We start from the raw sequence: 26,631 nt of genomic DNA on the forward strand, positions 1-26,631 counted from the left end.
GACATTTCCCTCCCCCCTCCTGCTTTCTGGTAACCCTGAAATGGGGGGAAGGCCTCCAAACCAGGGGATCCCCTGCCCCCACCTGGGAATTGGCAACCCTAATTTGAATACAGTGTACAGTTCTGGAGGATGAGCACTCTTTTTCTGAGGAAAGGCTGAAAAATCTGGAACTTTTTAGTTTAGAAAAATGAAGGCAAAGGGAGGTCATGATAGAGATTCATAAAATTATGCACTGTGTGCAAACAGTGGCTAGAGGGAGCTTTTTCTTCTTCTTCTTCCATAATACAATAACACAGAGGTGTCCAATGAAGTTGATGAGCAATAAGTACAGACAGGCAAAAGGAAATGCTTCTTTACTCGATGAGTAATTAAACGGTGGAATTCTTATGTTCTAGATGCTATTTGTTTAACTGATAAATGAAATTTGCTTTTAATTTCCTGTGGGAAAATTAACATACAGAGTTGGACAGGCATCTCCGGAAAAAAAATTATAAGAAAGAATACTATATTCCCAATTTGCCATCACGTAAGCCCTCCACCCCATAATGTAAAATAAACCTCCTTCCACAGGTAAAAGCAAATAGGATTATTTTCCAATCCTAAATATTTCTGCTCCCAGTATTATTTCTTATTACAATACACTGACATTTACTCCAAGATTGGAATGTTTTGAATCTGGGAGAACTAAGAAAAATGTTTATCTCCAAAGATTCTTATGATTGTTAATTTTGCACTTAAAGACATACAGATAATTTTGGATAAGAAGGTCAGATGCTATAACCTTCATACTTAACATTCTGCATATTCTTAGAGATATTTAAAGTTGTCCCTTTAATATTATCATTAATATATTAACAGCATGTTTTCCATTAAGCAGAAAACTATGTTTCTTAACTGGCTAATGAGAAGTAACAAAGCCACTATCTGCCAGTTTTAAAACAGATCTTAGTGAGGATCTGGCAATTTCTCACTTTGATTCAGATCAAATCAATATGGCTGCCCATGTGGAAAGATCGCTTACCATCACCAAAAAGTTGCAGGATTGCAAGATCCACCTGACGCTTCCAGCCAGAATTCTTCTGGATGGCAATGCCATAGCCCGTTGAAGCAAAGACCTTCCCACTGCCAATGGTCACCAGCTTGCAGCCTTCATCTCTGCCAGCCATGTAGTTTAGCACAGCTGCATCATAAATGAAAGCATCCAGCTTCCTGCACAAGACAGTAAAGACACAATCTGTGTAAATCTGAATCACATACTAGTGAAATGCAGAACTCAAGTGGGGCCTTAGCAAACACAAAAAAGGGGAACCATGCCATAGCAAGAATTGTTTGTGGAGAATTAAGGCTCAGTGACATGACAAAGACTAATTGCAGCAGCATACCATTTCTACAAGCAGTCTCCAAGGTAAAGAGACTAAAGATACTCTAAAGCCCATGTAAACAGCTTCATTCTCTACTGAACAATGATTCTTTTTCGGGCTACGAGTGCAGCAGCTATTCAGCAACATGCCTACCAATAACTGCACAGTGAATTAAGGCTGTAAAGCAGACCATTTTAAAACAAAACAGCTGGAGACATAGCAGTAAGCAAAATATAATTACTCAAATTAGATCTGGACAGGACCCCTGTTCTTTGAAGAGTCCCAGGGGCATTTTTTAAAGATGACAAGCGATTAGGCGATCAACTTATGTCTCCTTATAAGGCCAGTAACTTTAGTTTTATAATGCCTCACTAACCCTGCACTAAGGAACAGAATCAGAGCTGAATCAGAAAAATTGCTCATAACTACAATAAGGGTATGATCATATCAGGCAATTTTTGCACTCTTGTGCTCCTGTGAGTAGCTTTTCTGTTTGCACTCTTTCATACTTCCATACTTCTGCTATGTTACACAGTGTGTCATCCCTCTTTACATGGGTACATGGAACTGCACAACAGTGTTTCGATAGTGCAAAGATAGTGCATACTGCATGCATGCTTGCCCTTTGTTCCTCCACCATTTTGCCTCAGACCAATATACAGCCTCTAGTCTATGATGATACACTTTTTGTCATACTTCTACATTTTAAGGCTCCCAGAGCTGTTTTTCTTCAGTTTTATAGGTTTCCTGGAGATGTGGGGGAGGAAGGCAATTTCTCCCAAAAGGGATTAGACTTTAGGGTGAATACTAGAACAATATGCCCAATCATGATAATTGTCTCACAGCCTTCCATGGCTGAGCATGGGAAAAGAAGAGAAAAAGCAGGCCTGCAGCTTGACTTCATTTCCTTTCCTTCAATCTGATTAAAGCTCCTTGACTAAAAATTTAGAGTAGTCAAAAAACCATCTGTTAAGTAGCATCATCTGGACACAACACTAAACCAATGGAAAAAAACTCACAACAGCAACAGTAAGGTTTGGAAATCTATCAGCTGAAAGGAGTGAAACTAGCTTGTGAATAGATTAAGATGAAAAATTATCAAGGTACTGTGTTAAAAAACTATTTCTAAGGCTAATATAAAGAGGATACTCCAATGAAATATGTATTAAAATATCTAGTTTTCCCTGAGAACAATCACAAAGGTGGTCTGAGTAAGGAATCATTCTTAATCTTCCCTTTGTAACAGGAGTGGGCTATGCATTCAATCAAGTTGATAAGAAAGCTCTAAAGTAATTTCAGATAGTCAGATGAAAACATAGGAAGACAGCAATTTTGGTGGAGGAATACAAAAAAATAGAGAAGAGCAAATTCTGCAGGCATGAGACCATGTGATCGAATAATCCCTATCTTGGATATTCTTCTTGATATAGGACTTAACAGCTGTGGGTTTCATGTAAAGTTCCCTGTAGCGTGTGCTGGCCTGCACCAGTGCACAGATTTCAGGAGGCAAAGGCAGGGATTTTCTTCTCAGCGTAGCTGGCCTGAGGAGTTGATAGCCCCACCCACATGCCAGCTTCCCTCCATCTCCTCTCAGGCTGCGTGGTTCCCTTCTATCCCCCACACTCCCTTTAAAAGCATGTGGCAGCAAGGCTCTCCAGGGCCCCTCGCTACCAGCACCGGAGGTAGGTTGGTGGGCCTTAGTCTGGGAAGAAGGCAGGAGAGGGCCCCAGCCAGGCTGGGTGATTCCCTTCCCTCTCATGCCCTTGAAATGGTGCACTGACAGCAAGTGGCCCCTGGAGAGCATGACTGCCAAGTGCTTTTTAAAGGCACATGCGGAAGAGAAGGGAACTACACAGCCTGGCTGAAGCCCTCTCCAGATTATCTCCCCCCCTGCCTTTCAGGAATCTCCCAAGTGGGGGGGGGCAGGGGGTTTCTCATTGCTTTTCTTGCACTCCCTGGGGTGCAAAAGCAGGGAGATGATCTTCCCACCCCACGCCTCTTGGTAGTCTCCCAAGGGGCAGGGGGTTTCTCTGCCCTACCCCCTGTCTCTCGGGATGATCTCCCCCCCTCCCATGTCTCTTGGGAGACTCCCAAGACTGGCATAGGCAGTGGGGGCTTCTTCCCTTTGTACCCCTGGAATCCATGGGGCTCATAGGATAGAATAGAGTCCATTTTATCTTATGAGCCTATAGGATAGAATGAAGTCCATTCTAGCCTATGGGCCCTGCTGTGCTATCTGGAGCCTCTGCTGCCACCCAAGAAGACCTGCTACATTGCCATGCTGCATTAGGGGAATCAGGCCACATGGTTCTCTTCCACTCACAGTTTTAAGGTGAGCACCATTTTGGCTCACCAGAAAAAAATTCTGCTCACAAGACTGCAGTTCTTAGAGGGAGCATTGGTTCCATGCCCTGAATAATGTCAGAATTTAGTTCAATAAGATATAGGAATCTTGGACCAAGAGGATTTATGTGAATCTGTTTTTAAGAAAGTTATTACAGAGCACTTTAAGGTACAAATTGAAGGCCAGTTGCTAGCCTCTAGCCTCCAAAGATAGTTGACCCAATTCTGCTCTTAGGGATACTCCAGCTATGTATTTTGGTGTCCGTTGGTCAACTTCCAAAGGAAACAAAGAAGGGGGAAATCTAAGCATTCTTTGACTGCTTGGATCAAGATGGCTGCCTGAAAAGCAGAATAGGGACAATTTTCATACTGAAAACTTGAATTGCCCCAGGTATATATTGTCTTTCATGGTACCTAAAAAAGTTTAGGATGCTCTCAGTACAAGGTCCTGCTTTCTTCAGCATGGCTTTTCGATGAGAGGACCAACTCAAGTTATATGCAAAAGCTATTCCCAGATACATAAATTCTTCCATTTCAGGACTAGATTTTATTGTACTGCTGCTGCTGCTCAGGATGTCTCTGCCTCGGATTCCTAATGTCCGCTGGTATACTCCCTGCCTGGGAAGACCTTCTTATTCTGCTCTGCCCAGGCATCTTTACGACTGGTTTTCCCACAGTGGACTTTGTAAATATTATTCAAGTTTTTTCTTTGTTTTGGGTTTTTAGCTGGGAAGGTGGAAGGTGGGGAGAGGGAGCTTTTTTTTCCCTTTCTGGTTCTCTTAAAAATACTTTTCTTTGGTCTTGTTTTGTGCTGTTTGTAAGAATGGTTCAAAAGATATGGGCTGCTGGGTTTTCCTCTCTTGGCTTGTATTAGAATTGCTTTGCATTTTCTCTGTTTCTAAAAAGATTTTAATTTTAAAAGGTTTGTGCTTTCAGAAGGAAGGTTTTCCAAGTTGTTTTAAAAGGTTTATATTTTTGCAGTCTTCTGGGGCTGGTTATTCTTCTACAGTTATTTAAAAAATCTTTCTGTGCAACTACACAACATATTTTTATCCAGATTCTTTAGTGTTACTTCTCAAAATAGTAAGCACAGTATTTTAAGGGAGGAGGAGATAATGAAAAAGCAAATTAAAATCAGGGGATAAGAAAAGGTCCAATGTGAGTTATAACTGAAACAAAATTTATATATGTGGAGAAACAAAACAAGCTGAAAAGTCAATAGGTAATAACCCCTCCCGCCCCTGTAAATAAGCCAACGAAGGTTATGAGGCCACAAAACCTTTTACTAGAGTTTACCAGCTAAATGAGTTACTGAGTGCTCACTAAACACTTCAGCACTACTCTCTGCCTTGGAAGGTGGATCAGCCTTTCTCACAAACAGCATCTGAATTGGAAAAAGGTGATAAGCCTGACAAATTTGGGACCTATTATCTAGGAATTCTCAGGAGTAGAGAGTTTTCTTTGAGAACTAATCAAAAAGTGTGGTGTGCATTTAAAATTCCTGCCAAAGGAGGTTGTGACCAATAAACCTTTCCCTTTAGGATCCCTTTTATTCATATTTTATGCATATTTTAGATGGTATCATATACTATAATTGTATAATTACACTGTCTTTTATTCATTATGAACTAGACATTTATGAATTGTTTGCTGGTTTATAATAGTTATAAATAAATTCATTCGTTCAGGATCCTAAATAGTTTTGTATATGACCTATGTAATCCTGCCTGGGAATTCTAACTCAATCACAGTTTGTAGAAGTGTGCACACAGATGTTTAAAGATTTGTATACATGCAAATATTATGTTCACAAGTATAACCCAGGTATTTCCTGCAGCAATCATAACACTCAAATCTACCATTATATCATACTGGCTCAGGTTCCCAATTGACTCTCCTTTTTAATATAGAAATGGACTATATACCATAGCTGAGTTCCTTCAAGATGACTGAGCAAACCAAAAAGTTAGGGTTAGGTCCAACCCTCTTTATTGTAGTATATTTCTTCCACAGGCCTGCTGATCTCTTTGTCAGAAAAATGTGTTTTACACAATAGGCAAAATCACTTTTAGCTACCAGGAATGCTTAAGAGAAAGTTCCCCAAAGCTTCAAGAGAGAGCAGCACAAAATCAAATTATCACTTAACAATATCATTTAGGTAAATTTGGGAGAAGGCACTCACCCTGTCTTCAGTGAGGATAGTGCATCTTGCACCGATCTTTGGTTGAACTTCACCATGTAATTATGCATCAGTTCATAATTGTTGCGGATGTTCCTCTCGGTACTGCCATTGGGAACTGTCCCAAAGCGGAAAGGTGGTGAGAAAGCATTCGGATTTTGGAACTGCAGAAAGAAAGAAATGAAGAAAAATTCCTAAGTTCTTTCAGTGACTGCATGAGAGAGGAATGGACTCCTCAGAATGTTGTCAGTGAATAAAGCAGTTTTATTTGAATTATACACTGGCCTCTAGAATCCAGTGGTCCAAGCAAATAGAACGTGATCTGAAGAAGCTGCATGTCTTCACAAGTGAGAAATATACGTGCAGCAGTCAGGCCTGGCATGTGGGAGTCGGCAAACTAGGCAATTACCTAGGGTGCCAGCTCTCAACAGGGGCAGTGGGCGGGTGCCCCTTCCCCGCTCATGCCATCCCTGAGCCTCTGCTGCTCTTTCGGCTCTGAGGGATCCCTCAAGAGGCGAAAGTGGCATTTCCTTCCCTCGCGCCCTCTGAAGACGCTGGGGAAGGGAAGGGCCAACTGTCCTTTTGGCTCTGAGGGATTGGAGGAGCTTCCCCCAATCCCTCAGAGGCGAAAGTGGCATTTCCCTTCCCCCATGCCCTCTAAAGGTGCCAGGGAAGGGAAGCAATGCCCATTGTGATGACATCACTATGACATCAACATGCCAAGTGCATGCAAAGCATGCACATGAAACCTTTTAGGGAGGGGCGTGTTGGAGTTCTGGTTTAGGTGCCAGAAACCCCACATGCTGGGCCTGGCAGCAGTTGCATTCTTTGACATCTTCATCTCAGTACTTCATAGTACCAAAGAGGCACATAGTACAAAAGCAGTCTATCACTCTGGATAACCAAACTATAGCAGAAAAAAAATATTTTAATGAAGAACTACAATGTTTGCATGCCCATAAAACTCCTTTCTGTTATAACACTGGTGTTAAGATTGACACATGAGATTAAAAATACTTCTACAACTAGCAGAGTATTTGTTGTTACAACAATTATCTCTGGAAATTATTTCCCCCATCCCAGAAACACAACTAGATATTGCTATGCAGTAGCCAACCCAGGACTGGGGTGGGAAAGTTGCAGTCAGAAGCAGGCTTAATTTTCAGTGGTTGAGGTTAGAGCCATGATCAAAATTCAAGAGCAGGCATAAATTACACTCAATAATGTTCTGAGAAAAGTGGGGTGGGGTGGAAAGTCCTGTCAAGTTGCAGCTGACTTATGATGATCCAGTAGGCAAGAGATGTTCAGAGGTGGTTTGTCATTGCCTGCTTCTGCATAGTGACCCTGGACTTCCTTGGCTGTCTCCCATCCATATACTGACCAGGGCCAATGTTTCTTAGCTCTTGAGAGCCAGTGAAATCAGACTAGCATGGGCTGCCCAGGCCAGGGTGAGAGAAGTGTATTCTTTTACATTATCTATGTAAATGGTTCATTCAATCCTATGGAAAAAGTAAAATACTGCACTTGTGACACCTACAATAACAGTTGAAAACCTTTCCTCTCAGCTTAGACTGAACATCTCATCCTTCCCGACTTTAACCAGAGGAGGTACTTTCTCAGAAATAATGACTGCCCCACCCCTACGACCAAAGAACAAACTGTCCCAAAGCGGAAAGGTGACCAGGAAGCATTGCAGAAACATTCAACACTCAAGATCCAAAGCAATTAGAGATGAAAACTGATAAAAATACAACTGACATAAAAATAACAGCCTAATTATATATATAAAATCATAAAATCTTAAAAGTAACAATGTAACTAAAACTAGAATTGTCATAGCACCTCACCTTTGACCTAATCAGTTTTCAAAGTTCACTCAGCATGGTGTGAAAGCCTGATGCTGCATAATTTGCCTAAGTACTTAATTTTAATTTATGCAGATTTTCAATTTCCTAGCTTGAGTTCAAAAACTCACTAACTAGATTACTTTCACCTAAGAAATTTGATAGCATTTTATGAACAAAAGAAAGAATATGATTCCTCATGTGTTACAACTTATAATATTAAGAACATAAGAAGAGCCCTGTTGGTTCAGAAGAGTGATCCACCCTAGTCCAGCATTCTGTTTCACATAGCAGCAAACCAGATGCCCTGCAGGTTCAACATATGGGGCACAGAAGCCAATGACTTTCTCTGATGCTGCCCATGCCTTCTAGGAGCAATACTCAGGGTTTTACTGCCTCTAACTGTGGAGGCTCCCTTTAGTCACCTTGGCAGTAGCCACTAAAAAACCTATCTTCCATGAATCTGTCTCATCCCCTTTAAAAGCCATCCATGTAGTGACCATCACTGCATCCACTGGAAGTGAATCCCACCATTTAATTACTTATTGAAAACAGAAATACTTTGCTTTGTCCATGCTGAATCTATTGCCCATCAGGTTTATTGTGTGCTCCCAAATTCTAATATTTTGGGAGATGGATAAATTATCTTTATTCACTTTATTTGTCCCTAGCATCATGTCCCCCCTCAGTCATCTTTTTTCCTAACTGAAAATTCCCAGTCTTTTAGCTTTCCCTCTAAGTCCTGTTGTAGATTATTCCCTTGATATACTGTAGAACTCAGGGAGCTTAGATGACTTGAGTGAGTTTGGTGGTGTACTCTTGATGAATCACAAGAACATTATAGGATGCTTATGAAATCCTATGAGATGGCGGTGAAGGGTGTGAAGAGGAAATTCTACTTAGCCTCCATCACATCTGCTAGCTCTAGCCCAACACAATAGTTTAAGGTGGTTCGGTCTTTGATGTCCCTCACTGAGAGGCATCAAAATATAGAAATGTGACCCTTAGTTCTGAGGCATTTGCAAGTCTTTTTATGGACAAAGACTTGTTGCTCTGCCATGACCTGCCTACCAATGTTGATACAGTGTGTGTGATCGCACAAGACGGGGTGGCCAAGGATAGCTCTCCAGATGTTTTTTGTCTACATCTCCCATCAGCCCCAGCCATTGGCCATGCTGGCTGGGGCTGATGGGAGTTGTAGGCAAAAAACATCTGGAGAGCTACCCTTGCCCACTCCTGACACAAGAGATTTGGTCTACCCTAGCCACCCCTCCCCTCCAGATTAAATAGGTGTGATTACACACATGCATCTGCCCCCCATGAGTTGCCCATCCTCATTGTAGGCTGAGACTGGATTGAACAGCTATCAGTTATGCCCTGGTAGCAAATTTCTGAAGCACATGCATGGCATGTTTCCCGGCTGTCTGAACAGCTAGGGCACATGATGCATGTGCCCCATATGTGCAGGAACAGTCTGAATGCTCCTCTTGTGTGTATGCAGCCGGCGCCTCTCCTAGCAGCAGGGCAGGGGCTGTGTGATGGCCATGGTATGTATAAAAGAGCACTGGCTTTTTCAAAGCTGAGAGATGGTCATGGCAAATTCCGACTGCAATCGCACCCTGTATGAGAACTGGAGGCCCCCTTGGCCATCTTTGGATTTAGTTTTCAATTCCTTCAGCCTGCTCACCTCTGCTAATGTTGGCAGGAAACTGGGCGCTGTCAGGCTGACCATGTGCTTCCTAGATCTGTGTCCCTTATGGCTGGTTAAAGTCAGCCATGAGAAGATATAGGGCCCACTGATGGACATTGTCAATCTGTCCCTGGAGACAGGGGTCTATCTGGAGGGTCAAGGAGTCCATGATGGTGCTGCTTTTGGGAAAAAAAATCTTTGAATTCTTTGGGTCCAGTCACTTACTGCCCAGTTGTTGCTAAATGTTTGTCATTTAAATTTTGTTGATTAGGACCTTGATAAATGTAGTTTCTAAATGTAATGGATTACAATGTGATATTATAAATTCTTCTGCTGGAAATTACCGAAACATTGACATAATCTAGGAGCCACATCTTGTTGAATTCCTGAATGCTTAATTCTTCAGACTTGTGGATTTAAAGTTTCACCACTCCCAGTTGGGAAGCATCACACTGATCCAGGTGTGTTGTGGAAATATGTTGTCACCTGATTTGACTTTTGTACTATTAATATTTACAGGACTCTAAATTCTTTTGTGACTTTGAATCAGTTTGCTTTCTGTTGTATATGCATTATGTATTCATATTTAATTCAATATCAAATTAATTATCAAACAAATTTATTTATTAGTTTCTCAGTGTAGATGTCACAGTCATTATTATTGTTGGATATCTACTATTGTCTGTAGTCCTCTGTTATTGTTTAACTTTGATGTTCTGACCTTTAATTTTCATTTTTCTCCAAGACTACATGACTACATTTCCCAATATCATTAGTGCCAATATGCACCATGACTGCTGACTCCTCCCCAGTATTATCAACCCCAGTATTATCAACACAGAGGCCCCAGTCTCTATACTAATAATTTAATCACTCACTACCAAATGCCCACCTCCCCCTAACCTCAGAGAGGTAATCCTTGGTACAAGAGGATGTTGATCTGTCACAAAAGGAAGGGATCCCTTCTCAAGGATAACATCTCTCCTCCTCAGGCTGGTCCCTCCAACTTTGAGGCCTCTAATGTACTCAGTTTGGTTTCCATGTATGTTTATCAAAATTTTCAGCCAACATACATTCCTGGTTAAGGAGACTATTCATCACTTTAGGAAAGCAGAATTTAGAATCTAGATCTTGGGAAAGTATCTTTTAAAAACATCAACAAGAATTGTTATTATTCATTTGTAGCACTACTTTTGCAGCATGCAGCAACTTCTCTCTTCCATATTCATCTCTGTGATCTTGTGCAGATGCAAGTGAAAATTAAACACAGGGATCTATATGATGCCCAAACCCAGAGATCTTTGGCTGTAAGCTCGAGATGAACACACATAAATATTCAATCCTGGTCTACAGGCTTTGTGTTTGTAATACTGGAGGGAATCGATGCCCAGCTGCCACTCAACTACTCATGGGGCCCTGAAGAGTGAAGGAAGATGCAGAAGAAAAAAGAAAAATTATTTAGTTTTACAGATAAATTATTCTGTGTAGCTGAAAACTTGTTTTTCTAGAGAAGAGCCTCATTTCTGCCTCCTACAACTAGGGATTTGGAAGAAATCATTTTGAGCCTGCAATACTTACAAAAGCAATGTACCTTAAAGAGTCTGTGGAACACATTTGTCTCTTTAGTGCTGTGGAACTGTGTCAATTAGCAGAAAACTAGGAAAGCAATATAACCCCCACCATTAAAAAAACAAACAAACCCTTGATGCCTGTGACATGGTGCTGCTGGAACCAGTTCATGAGAGCTAGGTGCTGAAGGAAGTGGCAAGTTTGTTGCAGGAACCATGGAAGATTTTTGAGGGGCTGGGCCTTATCACATGGCTTTTTCTGGTCTACTGCTGTTCAAAAGGCTGCGTGGCTAGTGTGGTTGGCTAGCCTGTAGGCACCTCCTTTGCTCACAAGGTGGAAGTGACAAAAATATGACTCAATTATGGTATCTTCAAGACTTGCTCAATTCTGATCAGGTGCCTTCAACATAAAAATTGAAGTGCTGGGTTATCTCAAAAACAGGGCTGGATCGGGCGGGGGGGGGGCATAGGGACGGTGCTTGCCCCGGGCGCTGACAGAGGGGAAGCGCCAAATTGGGTATGGAGTCCATTGTATTCTATGGGACCATAAGATAGAATGGCCCATAAGGGAGCGTCATTTTTTAATTTTGCCCCCCCTCAAAAAACATGTAGATCTGGTCCTGCTCAAAAAGTAACAGTGTGATGTAATGTCAAAAGTCTCTTACTAGTTAACGGTATATGCGAGATGCCCTCTTAGGTGTTCTAAAGCCACATGAAGATGTTCTTACGCTTGTTGAGGAAGCCTGAAAGTTATTATATGACTCATAAAGTTGGCATCTTATCATAATAATGCCAGTAATGTAACATTATTGTGATGTTCCCTTTGTCTCGCCAGTCAGGAACAGGGTATTCATGCATGTTCCTACTCATAGGTTCATGTTGCAGAGACCAGTGTGTTCAAAACAAGATCCATTTATTAGCAAGAGGATACAGGGATGGGAGCCACTGATTTCTGCACTCTTCTTCTTCTTCTTCTTCTTCTTCTTCTTCTTCTTCTTCTTCTTCTTCTTCTTCTTCTTCTTCTTCTTCTTCTTCTTCTTCTTCTTCTTCTTCTTCTTCTTCTTCAAATGCAGCTGCCAGGCTTCCAACTTGGTCATCTCATATCCAACCTGTCTTGAAGCAGCTGCAATGGTTGCCTATTGGTTTCTTGGTCACATTCAAGGTGCTGGTTTTGACCTTTAAAGCCCAAAATGGTCTAGAATGAATCATCATACTTGAGGGACTGCCTCTTCCGTTTGCTTATATGCTTATATGTATCAAATGCCCATAAATTGAAGCTGATTATTAGAATGCTCTGAGTAGATTCAAGAAATACCGCCATCTTGTGTTTGAATTAATTGCTGTTGTTGTTTTAAATATTATATTTTGTTAATTGAGGATCTTATGATTTTATTGAAGTCTTGAATATGTATTTATGTTGTTACCCACCCTGAGCCTGCCTTGGTGAGATGGGTGGGATAGAAATCCCAGAAATAAATAAATAAATACAACCAGGATTGCCAAGTCCAATTCAAGAAATATCTGGGGACTTTGGGGGTGGAGCCAGGAGACTTTGGGCTGGAGCCAGGAAACATCAGTGTGGAGCCAGGAGCAAGGGTGTGACAAGCATAACTGAACTTCAAAGGGAGTTCTGGCCATCACATTTAAAGGGACTCCACACCTTTTAAATGCCTTCCCTTCATTGGAAATAATGAAGGATAAGGGCACCTTCTTTGGGGGCTCATAGAAATGGACCTCCCAGTCTAATCCTTTTGAAACTTGGAGGTTGGTTTGAGGAGAGGCATTGGATGCTATGCTGCAAATTTGGTGCCTCTACTTCAAAAAATAACCCCCTCGGAGTCCCAGATACCCATGAATCAATTCTCCATTAAGCCCTATGGGAATTGGTCTCCATGGGGAATAATGAAGTGCCAGACAGACAACCCCCCTTTCTGATGACCCTGAAGCAGGGGGAGAACCTCCAAATCAGGGGATTCCCAGTCCCCACCTGGGGATAGGCAGCCCTAAATACAACCCACCTCAGCAGCTGTGGTTGTCATCTTGTGGCCTACGGGTGGTGCCAGGCCCTTGGCTCGCACATTTGGCATCCACTAGGGTGAAGGTTTTTTCAATTGCTGCCCTGTCTTGAGCCTGCCCTCTCAGATGAGACTTGGGGCCTGCAGAAGCTCCCTAGACTCCAAAGGGCCTTTAAGGCTGAGCTTTTCTGTCAGTTGTAAATTGTTTGCTTTTTATACTCCATGTTTTATACTTTACTGTAGTTATCACTTCTGTTTTATACTACTGCAAACCTCTATAAGCCCCATTTTGTGCGGGAGAAGCAGTATATGAATTGAAATAAACAAATATGGAGGGAGCAAACTGTTCCATTGTAATGCATACAATAACTACACCATAGATATCAGAGAAGTTTTGAGTCAAAATCTCAACAGAAACAAAGTTTAGCACCATATAGTGCAGCTACTCTTCCATATATAACAAAGAAAGGGAATTAATCAGCTAAAGTGTATGCCAGTTATAAAGAAATATCAACTTTTTAAGAACAAAGAGTGACTGTTTTAAACATCAATAGGGAAAATTACTTGACACTGGACACAGCAACCTAGCAAGAGACTCTGAATTCTGGGCTTGTTTGACAGGGGTTAGTGCTGAGTTGTTTTGAAAATCCACTTTCTAATTACACTAAAATTTCACAGGTATTAATCAAGGTTCACAGTGAATATACATCTTCTTCTAGTTGCCCTAAAAATTTGATTTTTTTATTTCTTTCTTAGCTTTGTGATTAAAGAAACAGTAGGTTGCTAAACAACAATACAAGCTAAGCATTCATTATTCACAAGGTCTTGTTTAATATCCATTGATCAAAAATCATTATATGGGCAAATATAAACTTACCTGGCCCATTTGCCAGCATGTCTAAAATGCAGGGTTCTCATCTCCAGGTTAGGGAATTCCTAGAGATTTGGAGCGAAGCCTAAAGAGGGCAGGTTTGGGGGAGACCTCAGTGTATAATGACATAGAGTCCACCCTCCAACACAGTCATTTTCTCCAGGGGAATTAATCTTTGTTGTCTGAAAATCAGCTGTAATCCCAGGAGATCTCCAGGTGCCACCTGAAGGTGGGCAACCTTATTAAAATGCATGTCTTGTTTGCTTTTTATACTCCATGTATATTGGTGGTGCAACAGGGTATGGATATGTCCTCAGTAAGAAAAAAGGAAGAGAGACAGAAAGGCTCCTCAGTGGACAGCAGGGTTAGGCATATGCTGGGGACCACTGAAATTACTGCTGGATACCCTTTTTCTACTTAATGCCCTTATTCCAATTTGTGTGTGGTGAAAGGCTTCCAGGTGCAAACACTGCCTCTGAGGAGGCGATCATAGTAGAAGGAATGAGGCAGAAATTTGTAAAGTCAGATCTGGTTAAATTTTATATTGTCTTTCTTTTTCATAGTAGAAGAGCCATTTGCATCTTCTAGTGGACACCTGGTCTGTTCTCCGCAAACCTCTAATTTTCCTGCAGAAATTTTAAATAAGCAGAAACTGCGGCAAGATTCCTCTAACATTTCCAGTTTTAAGCACAGCCTTCTTAAAATGAGATGTAAACAACAGACATGATAGATGCATTCTGTCTACCTAATCACATGTTTACATCTCAGTCCTACACATTGGGAAGCAAATACAATTTTTTCGATAGAGTTTATTCCTAAGTAAAGAGGCTTAAGACTGTAGCCTTAGAGAGAAGATATGAACTCTTTTCTTTCTTTGCTACTTGATTTTGACTTTATCTTTTTATTTTCTTTTAGCAGGCATTCTGCTTTTCATTTTCTTTTTGTTTTTCAACAGCTTTGTATTTTTTATCCTCAGATATGGCTGCTACACCTTTAACAGATGCAGTACAGAAAGAGGTGAAATAAGCAAACTGTCCCATCCCCAAGTTATTACATGTTTATTGTATTAATTACAGTGGAATAGTCTATTTGCCCCTCTGATATTTGTGTGTATTGGTTTAGTCTCATGGGGTAGTGACCCTGTTCCTTAATTTTATTTGGTACTTAGACCTGTTGGCTGCTTGATTTCTGTTGTCCTGAAATCAGCTGCTCCCATGCCTATAACTTTTTGGTAATAAATGGATGTTGTTTTAAACACAGCCATCTCAGCTGCATGAACCTGAGATCAGAAATGTGAGTGAGTACCCTACTCCTAACCTTACAAACAAAAAGGAACATCACATGAACTACATCTTTGTGGAGGAGGAAGCTGTCCTTGAAGACCTGCCTGTTGCACAACTGCTGCAAAAGAAACAGGGAAGCGGGGAACTACAGTATACCATAATTTAATTTGCATTCATCTGATTTTAAGTGGGGACTAAGACATGACACCTTAAGCTATGGATTGTGTTAAACGAGCAGGGAAAAAGAATGGCAAACCCATACTCTGTCATCTGAGGTCCCAAACAAACCTAGAGAGAGCCTTGCCTATGCAAAAGTGTATGAGTGAGAAAGAATTCATCGTCTAAATGTTGTCATCCATAATTCATATTCCCTAGGAAGAGCTAAATTTCTAAAGATATCCAGCCACATTACTCAGTGATCCAGAAGCCTCTGTATGACTTTTCTCCAGGGTCTAGCTTATGATAGAGATTGGAGATGGAAAAGATTCACCATGTCCTTATCTAATAACTTTCCTAGCTGATTCCTGTAAACTATACATCCCATTAATATGCTCTAGAATCATACAATCATAGAGTTGGAAGGGACCTCTAGGGTCATCTAGTCCAACCCACGATACAATGCAGGAAACTCACAAACACCTTCCCCCCTAAATTCACAGGATCTTCATTGCTGTCAGATGACTATCTAGCCTCTGTTTAAAAACCTCCAAGAAAGGAGAGCCCACCACCTCCTGAGGAAGCCTGTTCCACTGAGGAATCGCTCTAACGGTCAGGAAGTTCTTCCTGATGTTGAGCGCAAAACTCTTTTGATTCAATTTCAACCCATTGGTTCTGGTCCTTCCACACCATCCTCTATATGACAGCCCTTCAAGTACTTGAAGATGGTGATCATATCACCTCTCAGTCGTCTCCTCTCCAGGCTAAACATCCCTATCTCCTTCAACCTTTCCTCATAGGACTTGGTCTCCAGACCCCTCACCATCTTTGTCGCCCTCCTCTGGAATTGTTCTAGCTTGTCTATATCCTTCTTAAAATGTGGTGCCCAAAACGGAACACAATATTCCAGGTGAGTAGAGTAAAGCAATACCATCACATCACGTGAACTGGACACTATACTTCTGTTGATACAGCCCAAAATTGCATTTGTCTTTTTAGCCACCGCATCACACTGTTGACTCATGTTCAGCATATGATGCACTAAGACCCCTAGATCCTTTTCGCACATACTACTGCTAAGACAAGTCTCCCCATCTTATAACCATGCATTGGATTTTTCCTACCTAAATGCAGAACTTTACATTTATCCCCGTTAAAATTCATTTTATTGATCTTAGCCCAATTTTCCAGCTTGTCAAGGTCATCCTATATCCTGTTTCTGTCTTCTTCTGTTTTTGCAATCCCTCCCAATTTAGTATCATCTGCAAATTTAATAAGCATTCCTTCTATTACTTCATCCAAATCATTTATAAAGATGTTGAACAAAACAGGCCCCAGATCCTTGAGGCACTCCACTTGTCACTCCTCTCCAAGAGGATGAGGAACCATTCACAAGCACTCTTTGGGTGCAATCTGTCAACCAGTTACAGATCCACCTAACGGTAACAGGATCCAAACCACATTTTACCAACTTGTCAACAAGGATAGTATGTGGAACCTTATCAAAAGCCTTACTGAAATCAAGATAAACTATGTCTACAGCATTCCCCTGATCCAGCAAGGTAGTCATTTTCTCAAAAAAAGAGATCAGGTTAGTCTGACATGACTTGTTCTTGAGAAACCCATGCTGGCTCTTAGTAATCACATGCATTCTTTCTAAATGTTCCAGGACCGATTGTTTGATGATTTGTTCTAAAACTTTTCCAGGTATAGATGTCAAGCTGATGGGTCGGTAGTTACCCAGATCATCTTTTTCTTCTTCTTGAAGATGGGGACAACATTCACCTGCCTCCAATCTTCCGGCACCTCTCCTGTTCTCTAAGAATTCTCAAAAATAATAGCTAGAGGCTCAGAAATTACATCCACAAGCTCATTTAGAATCCTTGGATGCAATTCATCTGGCCCTGAGGATTTAGTTTCATTTAAAGAAACTAAGTTTTATGTACTACCCCTATGCTGATCCTATGTTGGAACTTCATACTCTCCTTATATGTTCTGTTTTCGCCATGTTGAGCATCGTTTCCCTCAGAAGAGAAGACTGAGAAAAAGTAGGAATTTAGCAGTTCCGCCCTCTCTTCATTACCTTACAATTTCATTTTCTTGCCCTTGCAATGGGCCCACCATGCTCTTTTTCTTACTCTGAACAAAAGAAAAGAACCCTTTTTTGTTGTTTTTAGCATCTTTGGCCAGCCTAAGCTCATACTGAACTTTAGCTTTCCTAACTTTTTCTCTACAAGCACTGGTGATTTGTTTAAATTCATCCTTGGTTATAAGGCCCTCCTTCCAATTCCTAAAGGAGTCTTTTTTATTTCTCAAGTCTTTAGAGAGCTGTTTATGGAACCACTTGGGCTTCTTTAGGCTTTTTCCATTTTTTCTTCTCATAGGAATCATCTGTGATTGTGCTTTCAGTATTTCGCTTTTAAGAAACTCCAACCCCTCCTGAACCCCCTTCCTCCTAAGTATTTCTGACCATGGGATATCACCCAGCATAGATCTAAGTTTATCAAAGTTTGCCTTTCTGAAGTTCAGCCTATAAGTCTGACTACGTATAGCTTTTCCCTTCCCTAAGACTGTAAATTCCAAAATCACATGGTCACTACTACCCAGGGTGCCTACTATTTCCACTTTTTCAATCAATTCTTCCTTGTTGGTGAGAATCAAATCCAAGATAGCAGATCCCCTTGTTTCCTTCTTCACTTTCTGGAAAAGGAAGTTGTCAGCAAGACAAGTCAGGAATCTATTTGACTTTTAATTTTTAGCAGAGTTGGACTTCCAACAGATGTCTGGGTAATTGAAATCTCCCATGATCACTGTATCCCTTCACTTGGAGAACTTTGCAATCTGCTGCAGAAGCATCTCATCCAAGTCCTCTGCCTGACTTGGTGTTCTATAGCAGACCCCCACAATAATATCACTGTTATTTCTTACTCCTTTTATTTTATCCAGAGACTCTCAACTGAGCTGCCATGCTCAGATTCACATATTTCCTCACAAATATATACCTCCTTCACATATACTGCTACGCCTCCACCCTTTCTAATTTGCCTGTTCCTTTTAAATAAATTGTACCCCTGAATCCTAATATTCCAGTTGTGAGTGTTATCCCACCAAGTTTCAGTAAGGCCTGTTATATTATAGTCTCCTTCCTTTATTAGGACTTCCAGTTCCTCCTGTTTGTTTCCCATACTCTGTGCATTAGTGTAGAGACATCGGAATCCATGTTTTATGCATCCCGAGGGTTTAGTTTCCGTACAAGCCTGCAAGTTAACATTACCTAGCGTATGCACCACTCTTTGCAAATCTTTAATCTTCTTATCCCCAGTTTCTGACATCATACGAGGCTTTGAATTATTGTCTCGCTCCCCCATACAATTTAGTTTAAAGCCCTCCTTATTAGGTTAGCAAGGCTGTTACCAAACAACTTTTTTCCTATCACCATAAGGTGAAAACCATCTCCTGATAGAAGACCACCATCTCGAAAGCGTAAGCCATGGTCCAAAATACCGAATCTTTCCTGACGACACCATTGACGTAGCCAGTCATTTATTTGAAGTATTCTTCTTTCTCGTCCTAAGCCACGGTCTTCAACAAGAAGCACTGACGAGAACACAACCTGTGCGCCCAGCTCCTTCACCTTCTGACTCAGAGCCACATAGTCTTTTCTAATACATTCAGGGCTATGACGGGAAGTATCATTCGTTCCCACGTGGATCAACAAGAAAGGATAGTAATCCGTGGGCTTGATAAATCTTCCAATCCTTTCTATCACGTGCTGGATGCGTGTACCCGGCAGACAGCAGACTTCTCGGCACACTTTGGGCTCCACCCCTCTGAGCAAAGTGTCTCCAATCACCACCACCTTCCTCTTCCTATATTGGGGAGCAGAAGCTCCAGGCTTCTTATCCACAGGATCCTGAGAAACTTTCTTCAAGCTTTGTGGAGGCTGGGGAAGTAGCCCTTGTTCCAATGGTTCAGAACCAGTTACTGTGGGGAGATCCTGGAAGCTATTGCTGAGCAGCAGGGGCTCAGAACATCTTCTGATTTTCTTTCTCCTTCAGGTTACATTTTTCCAGGAACCTTCCTCCTGTGTTGGATTCTCTTCTAATTGCTGAGATACCATTTCCTCTCCCTCCTCTTGTCCTTTCAAGAGCACCTCATGCGTTTTGTCAAGAAAATTCTCACCTTCCTTTATACCCTGCAGTGTGGACAATCATGCCTCCAGCCCTGTATCTTCTCCTCCAGCAGGGCCACTAACTTACATTTGCTGCAAGTGTAATTCATGCTAGTCTCAGGTAGAAATACAAACATCCCACAGTCTTAACACGTCACTGCCTCTGCTCCCTCACCAGCCATACTGCTGCAATCCATTTCAAAATTTTCTTTATCTTCACTTCTCTTTAAATTCTACTACCAACTGCCACTTGAAACTACTTGTGGGCAACGACCCACCCTTCTACAGAACCCCAGGCTAAGAGCCACAGGCCAAGAGCCCTTCGGCTTGCGCCTCTGGCAAGGATGAGCCTTGCAAATTAAAGGCTCAAGCCCCCATCCACCTCTGACTCAACAGCCAGAGCAACAGCAGAGGATGGGGCCAGCAATTACCCCCAGGCAAACAAGCTCTCCTTACACAGCAACAGCTACACAAAAGATACACAAAAGCAATCAGAAACCCCTCTCCAGCAGGCACCAAGCATTCATAAGAACATAAGAGAAGCCATGTTGGATCAGGCCAACGGCCCATCCAGTCCAACACTCTGTGTCACACAGTGGCAAAAAATTTTATATATACGAACACACTGTGGCTAATAGCCACTGATGGACCTGTGCTCCATATTTTTTATCTAAACCCCTCTTGAAGGTGGCTATACTTGTGGCCGCCACCACCTCCTGTGGCAGTGAATTCCACATGTTAATCACCCTTTGGGTGAAGAAGTACTTCCTTTTATCCGTTTTAACCTGTCTGCTCAGCAATTTCATCGAATGCCCACGAGTTCTTGTATTGTAAGAAAGGGAGAAAAGTACTTCTTTCTCTACTTTCTCCATCCCATGCATTATCTTGTAAACCTCTATCATGTCACCCCGCAGTCGACGTTTCTCCAAGCTAAAGAGTCCCAAGCGTTTCAGCCTTTCTTCATAGGGAAAGTGCTCCAGCCCTTTAATCATTCTACTTGCCCTTTTCTGGACTTTCTCCAATGCTATAATATCCTTTTTGAGGTGCGGCGACCAGAACAGCACACAGTACTCCAAATGAGACCACACCATCGATGCACACAGTACTCCAAATGAGACCACACCATCGAACACACAGTACTCCAAATGAGACCGCACCATCGAGCACACAGTACTCCAAATGAGACCGCACCATCGAGCACACAGTACTCCAAATGAGACCGTACCATCGAGCACACAGTACTCCAAATGAGACCGCACCATCGAGCACACAGTACTCCAAATGAGACCGCACCATCAAAACCATTCATACAGTTACTTCCCTCAGCAACCCTAGGTAATGCTCCCCAGCAGTTTTAGAAAAGCAAATCAAGTCTCACTCACCTTACCTGCAGCTCTGTTCTAGATCCAAACACCTTCTACTGCAGCTGAGCCACTTCTACCTCTGGCAAGGATAAGCCTTGCAAATTAAAGGCTGCTCTAGATAATGCTACTGATAATATACCACCTACTAATGGGAAATCCAGAAGGACTTGAAGGGGTAACTTCATTTTCACCTGTATTTCCCTCCTCCCTTTTTCTTTTGGACATCAAATCACAGCTGACTTACAGTGACCTGTGGGGTTTTCAAAGCAAGAGACATTCAGAGGTGGTTTGCCATCGCTTGCCCCTGTGTCATGACACTGGACTTCCTTGGTGAGCTTTCATCCAATTAATAACCAGGGTCCACACTGTTTAGTTCCCAGAAACTGTCAAGATCAGATTAGCATGGGTTATCCAGCTCAGAGCAACTTCATTCTAACCTGCATCCCATACTCCACATTATTCCCTTTTTTTTGCATCCTGGCAGCCCCCATATTCTCTCCCCTTTCCCCCTGCTTCCTTCTCTTCTTCCCAATCACCACCTACCTTTCATTTATCTGCCTCAACCCAGTTTTCAACTGTTATTATTTATTTACTTTATTTATATTCTACAATTCTCCTCAATGAGGACCCACAGCAGCTTACATAATTCCTCCATTTGATCCTCACAACAACCCTGTTAGGTAGATTAGGCTGAAAAAAAGAATGACTGGCCCAAGGTCACATAGCAAGGTTCCATGGCAGAGTGGGGATTTGGACATGGGTTTCTCAGGCCCTAGTTTGGCACACTGCTATATCACACTGGCTCTCAGCTTTTCCTCATTCCCTCTCCCTGGAAGCCTCTCTCTGGGAAAGTTCAGCCAAGTTGCAAAAGTCATGCAGTAGCAAGTTGCTCAGGTGAGTTGTGTGGCTGTGACTGCTGGGTTCAGTCAAGTTGTGCAAACTGAATGGAGGTCCCCATCAGGTCGAGGTGAGTTGTGTAGCTACTGCTATACCCAAGAGAGTACAGTGCATAATAGCAAGTTGCCCAGTAGCTGCTGATTGGGGTGGCCCCAATAATAAGCAGGGCAGACTCTGAAAAGGACTCTTGCGCTGTCTTTTACTGATAGAAACCAAGGTCTGAATATTGTGGTTGTGGTTGCCTTCCATCTTCCATACTGGCCACTGAGATTACCTTTCTTAAAGGTATAGGCACTACTTCTGTTTTTTAAGGGGGGGTTAACTTACCCAATGTATTTCTTTTAATGTTGGTTTGTTTGTTTGTTTCAAAACTGGGGCTTTTTCTCAGATTAGTAGAAAGATCTGCTTTGTCTGTTCATGGCTCCAGTCTTAAATATCCATCGCTGGGGCCATGCAGAGAATTCGATATATTGATTCTACTTTGAAGCTTCTTCTGGCATCTGAATACTAAAGGTTTAAAGTTAATTCTCCTAGCATTTTTATATTAGTCCTATTTTACAAGGTACTGCCTCAAGGCTGCAAGAAAGCACTGATTTAAAAATTATATAAAATTTGATTTTGTGATTGTCTGTCTTGGTTCCACTCTTTCCCTTGACCTTACATGATTCCAGCAATTCTACAATCTGACAAGTTTTAAGGTGTCACTCTCATTTTACTTCAGTATATTACAAAGCAGGGTTAAAAGTGTACATTGAATGCACAGCATCTGTGTGTATATTAGCATTTTAAAGAAAGCTCTAGTGAAGCAGGGCTTTCAGGTTTTGAAAAAAATATAAAACCTATACAGCAGAATAATGGTGGACTGGGTGTGCACATGATATCATATCAGCTTCAACAGTCTGAAGAAATATTGCCTGTATCTCTAGGTCTATCGTTCCCCCATGTACAAGAAACAGATCTATATGTGGTTTCAGTTTAAGATCCCTCTTGGCATCTCTCTAATATTCTTTCCCCCATTATCCTGTATTTGTACTCTCCACGTTACTTTCAAAACTTAGGGAAATGTGATTATCTTCACTGACAAAGAGGACCAATGCACAGAAAGTCTTAGCACATATCTATACAGTATATAGCTTTCTTTATTTATTTAATGTTAAGCACTCACAAGAGTAGTCTGCTGAAGAAGCACACTTCCTCCCACACACACACACATTTGTAATATAAAGCCAGTCATACAGATTGCACAACTGGTGCTAGATCTGAGCTGAGTCCACTCTAGAAAGTTAACTGTCAGGAACATGCAAGGGATCAGTGAGAGGTTTGCACCAAAAGGGCTCATTTGCTCTGGAAATTCTCCCATTCCTACGTCAGGGCTTTAGCAGCAAAGCAGAAGTGCAGATAAATAAAACAAGAATGCTGATGCTATGCCAACTGCCAACATCACTTGGGTGACTTAGATCAATTCACACATTTTGAAGTCCTTATATCCCCTATGTGATTGACATGAAGACTTTATTACTGATGTCAGCTGGGAGTTCTGAGCTCAGAACTTAATTTTCAGCATGATGTGCCATTTTGCTGATCTGAAACAGTTTTAGGAAGCCACTATTTGCCCACTGGGGAAACTTTAGGCCATATCAGACAAGTTGGTGGCCCCAGAGACACATCACCATTTTGTAGCAGTGAGTTCCCATAGGAAACTTCTTTAACAGTATTGCAGGGACCTAATTCTGGTTAGAACCACTCCCACACAGGAAGAGAAGAGTTTTCTGCCCTCCCCTATGCCCTTTTGCCAATACATATTTTCCAGCACCATTTTGAGTTGGAAAAATGGCACAAGAAGGCAGGGAACCCACCCCACCCCTGCACACACACACATCACAATAGTCTTGGACCACAGCTAGGCCCTTGTGGTGCTGTTAAAAAAATTTCTGGTGGGAACTCACCACTACAAGATGATGGCATGCCCCCAGGGCAGCTGGGAGACAACATCTCATCTAGTTTGGCCTTAACATATACTGATGGCCATATATACATTTCTTCAGTTGAGCAAATAACAATTCCCCTTAGACAACACTTTATTTGAGTTCAAACCCATGATTTTAGAGCACTCTAACCTTTCCATATGGTGCAGTATAAACAAACTTTTTGAATAGTGTGGTGGAACAGTCCTGCTGTGACCTACCTGCCCTAGTACACCATGCCCTCCAAGGTTTTCCCAACACCTTTTCACTCTCTCATTGTTCAGCAGCTGTCACCACCTGATCTTTGTGGAAATTGCCCACTGGGAGGGTAAGGACTCCCAGCTTCCAAGTTCTGAGGCCTTGGCTCTGTGTCTCCCACTAATCAGCATCTGGTTATCACAGGGACAGCTTACTGCATTGTGGACCATTGGGGGAGCAGCCACTTGCCAACTGACTGCCTCTCCCCTTCCTCCTGGTGCTCCTTTTAAAAGAGTACGTTTAAGATAGTGGTAGGGTTGCCAAGTCCAATTCAAGAAATATCTGGGGACTTTGGGCGTGGAGCCAGGAGACTTTGGGGGTGGAGCCAGGAGACATTGGGGTGGAGCCAGCAGCAAGGGCGTGATAAGCATATTTGAACTCCAAAGGAAGTTCTTGCCATCATAGTTAAAAGAACTGCACACCTTTTAAATGCCTTCCCTCCTCTGGAAATAATGAAAGATAGGGGCACCTTCTTTTGGGGTCGTAGAATTGGAACCCCTGGTCCAATCATTTTGAAACTTGGAGGGTATTTTGGGAAGAGGCACTGGATGCTATGATACAAATTTGGTGCCTCTATCTCAAAAAACAGCCTCCCAGAGCCCTGATACCCACAGATCACTTATCCATTATTCTATGGGAATTGATCTTCATAGGGAATAATGGAGTGGCCAGCAGGCATTCCCCCACCCCCCTTCTGCTTTCTGATGACCCTGAAGTGGGGGAATGGCCTCCAAATCAGGGAATCCCCTGTCCCTACCTGGGGATTGGCAACCCTAAGTTCAGAAGGCAAGTTCACCCAGTAACACTGCTTAGAACAGCAGCCTTAATTCAGCATGCCTACTTCAAAGAGCGCTCCCAAATCAGCGTGCACAAGGTTGGGGCAGCTCTCTTCAGCAGGAAACAGAGGCACTGCGATCTTTCTTGCACCTAGTAGGGAGTAAGCTCAGCTGAAACACTGGGATTTGCTTACAAGTAAATGTGCAAAAAGAAGAAGATTATGAAGAAGTGGGATGACGGAAGCCTGTGGAATGCAAAACGGCTGCAAATTGATCCCAGCAGGTTCTCTGTGTAAACGCCGGGATTGGGAAGTGAAAGAGAAGAGCCAGAAAGCGTGGGGGGGGGGGGGTGGACGGTGGCAATCCTACAAGGGCTAGGCAGTATGCAGTTAACTTACCACTCCCCCCCTGCCCCGCTCCAGGAGGCCCTCCTAGCTTTGTGTGCGTGACTGCAACCAAAGTTCCCTTCAGAAGATCAGACGAAGGGGGCTTTGAATCTTGAAAGCTGTTTATAACCCTAAAAACCTTGGTGGTCTCTTAAGGTGTTCCTGGACTCGGCTTGGCTCTTCTCGTGCAGAGGAACTGAGCTCTCCACCTTAAGCAACTGCTCACAACAGAATCGCTCCCAGATGCCACTCCCAGCCCGCTTCCAGATTTTTGGAAAGCGGGGGAGAAGGGGGCTAATCCTGGGGTCCTCCGCCAGGGCGGGAGGTTTGGGAAGCCTAGATAGTAGAGATCTATGTGGTACAAGAGAACCTCTACCAGTATCATGTTATAATTTATTAAAAAGAAAATGTTTACAAGCAGACTCTCAGCACAGCACCAGTTTGAGCAAAGGATTCAAAAGTAAAGAGTAAAACCCAATTCCTCTATTTCCCCCCTATATACATGCCCTAGCAGATCTTAAATATAAAGCAGGCTCCTTGACTTAGAAAGCCACAGCTGTTTTACTGGGTTTCCATTACCTCAAGGCCTCTTTCAGGTATGCAGCCCAGCACATGGCAATGGCTGCTTCTGACAGACCACAAAGAAAATGTTTCTGTGCTTTGATAGAATCAGCACATAACAGTCTGCTCCTTGCTCCCAGGAATTTCTCCTCCCATTGGCCAGACCAGGCCAGGTCAAAGATTTTCCTGAAGTCTCCAGGAGATTTTTCTTAAAGTCCTTCTTGCACTTAATTCCTCCAAATGTCTGTTCCTTTTAGATAGCATCCATCCAGCTAGAGGTAAAGGAAGCTGAACCATCCCATGTCTCTTGCTAGACCTCGTAATATTTATAAAAAAAAGTGGCTGAGGTGAGGTTGGAAAGCAATTGACTTTTCCTCCCTTCTGCCCATTCTCTGCCAAGAGACAGAAAAACTTTTTAAAACTTAAAGTGGTGGTTTTGCTCAGTTTAAACCTTCAAAGAATGAACTTCTTCAGAATAAGCTTGACACCTGCTTCTGAACTGTGGTGTTCTGGGCACCTAGAAGTTTTGTGACATCTTGAGGTCATTTGCATTTCATAATATAATCAAAGAAGTGGGATAAAAAAAAGTAGTGATGTCAGTGAGTTGCCCAAAAGTGCTTGTCAAGCAATTCTGAGAGGGAGTAAAAAATAATATGTTTAGAAATAATTGTTCTAAAGGAATCAAAGGAAGACTCCAGTTAGCAAATGAACCTTCTATCACACACAGCAAAATGCATACAAATGGCCCTGTGATAATTTCCCTGAGCCTCTAATCACAAACCAAATCTATGCAATGAATATTCACTAGAATTCTTAGTAATTATGAGCTATACAGCCTGTTCTCTGATCATTTGGATCTCTGATCAGAACAGCATGTTACATCCAAGTTACTATAGAGACTCAACACGAACCATGTTGCTAAGCTACACCATATCTTCAAACAC

General features: G+C 42.2%; 1 protein-coding gene across 1 annotated transcript in view; it reads right to left on the reverse strand.

Annotated features, from left to right (window-relative positions):
- GRIN2B (glutamate ionotropic receptor NMDA type subunit 2B) overlaps positions 1-26,631 on the reverse strand; it is a 502,950-nt gene that overhangs the window by 20,416 nt on the left and 455,903 nt on the right. Inside the window, exons 10-11 of the mRNA XM_060245306.1 lie at positions 5,887-6,047; positions 1,022-1,209 (exon numbers count right to left, since the gene is read on the reverse strand). Of these exons, the coding sequence (XP_060101289.1) occupies positions 1,022-1,209; positions 5,887-6,047 (349 nt within the window). The remainder of the gene's footprint in view (positions 1-1,021; positions 1,210-5,886; positions 6,048-26,631) is intronic.

Source organism: Heteronotia binoei, chromosome 8 (assembly GCF_032191835.1).
Source record: "Heteronotia binoei isolate CCM8104 ecotype False Entrance Well chromosome 8, APGP_CSIRO_Hbin_v1, whole genome shotgun sequence".
Taxonomy (NCBI): Eukaryota; Metazoa; Chordata; class Lepidosauria; order Squamata; family Gekkonidae; genus Heteronotia; species Heteronotia binoei.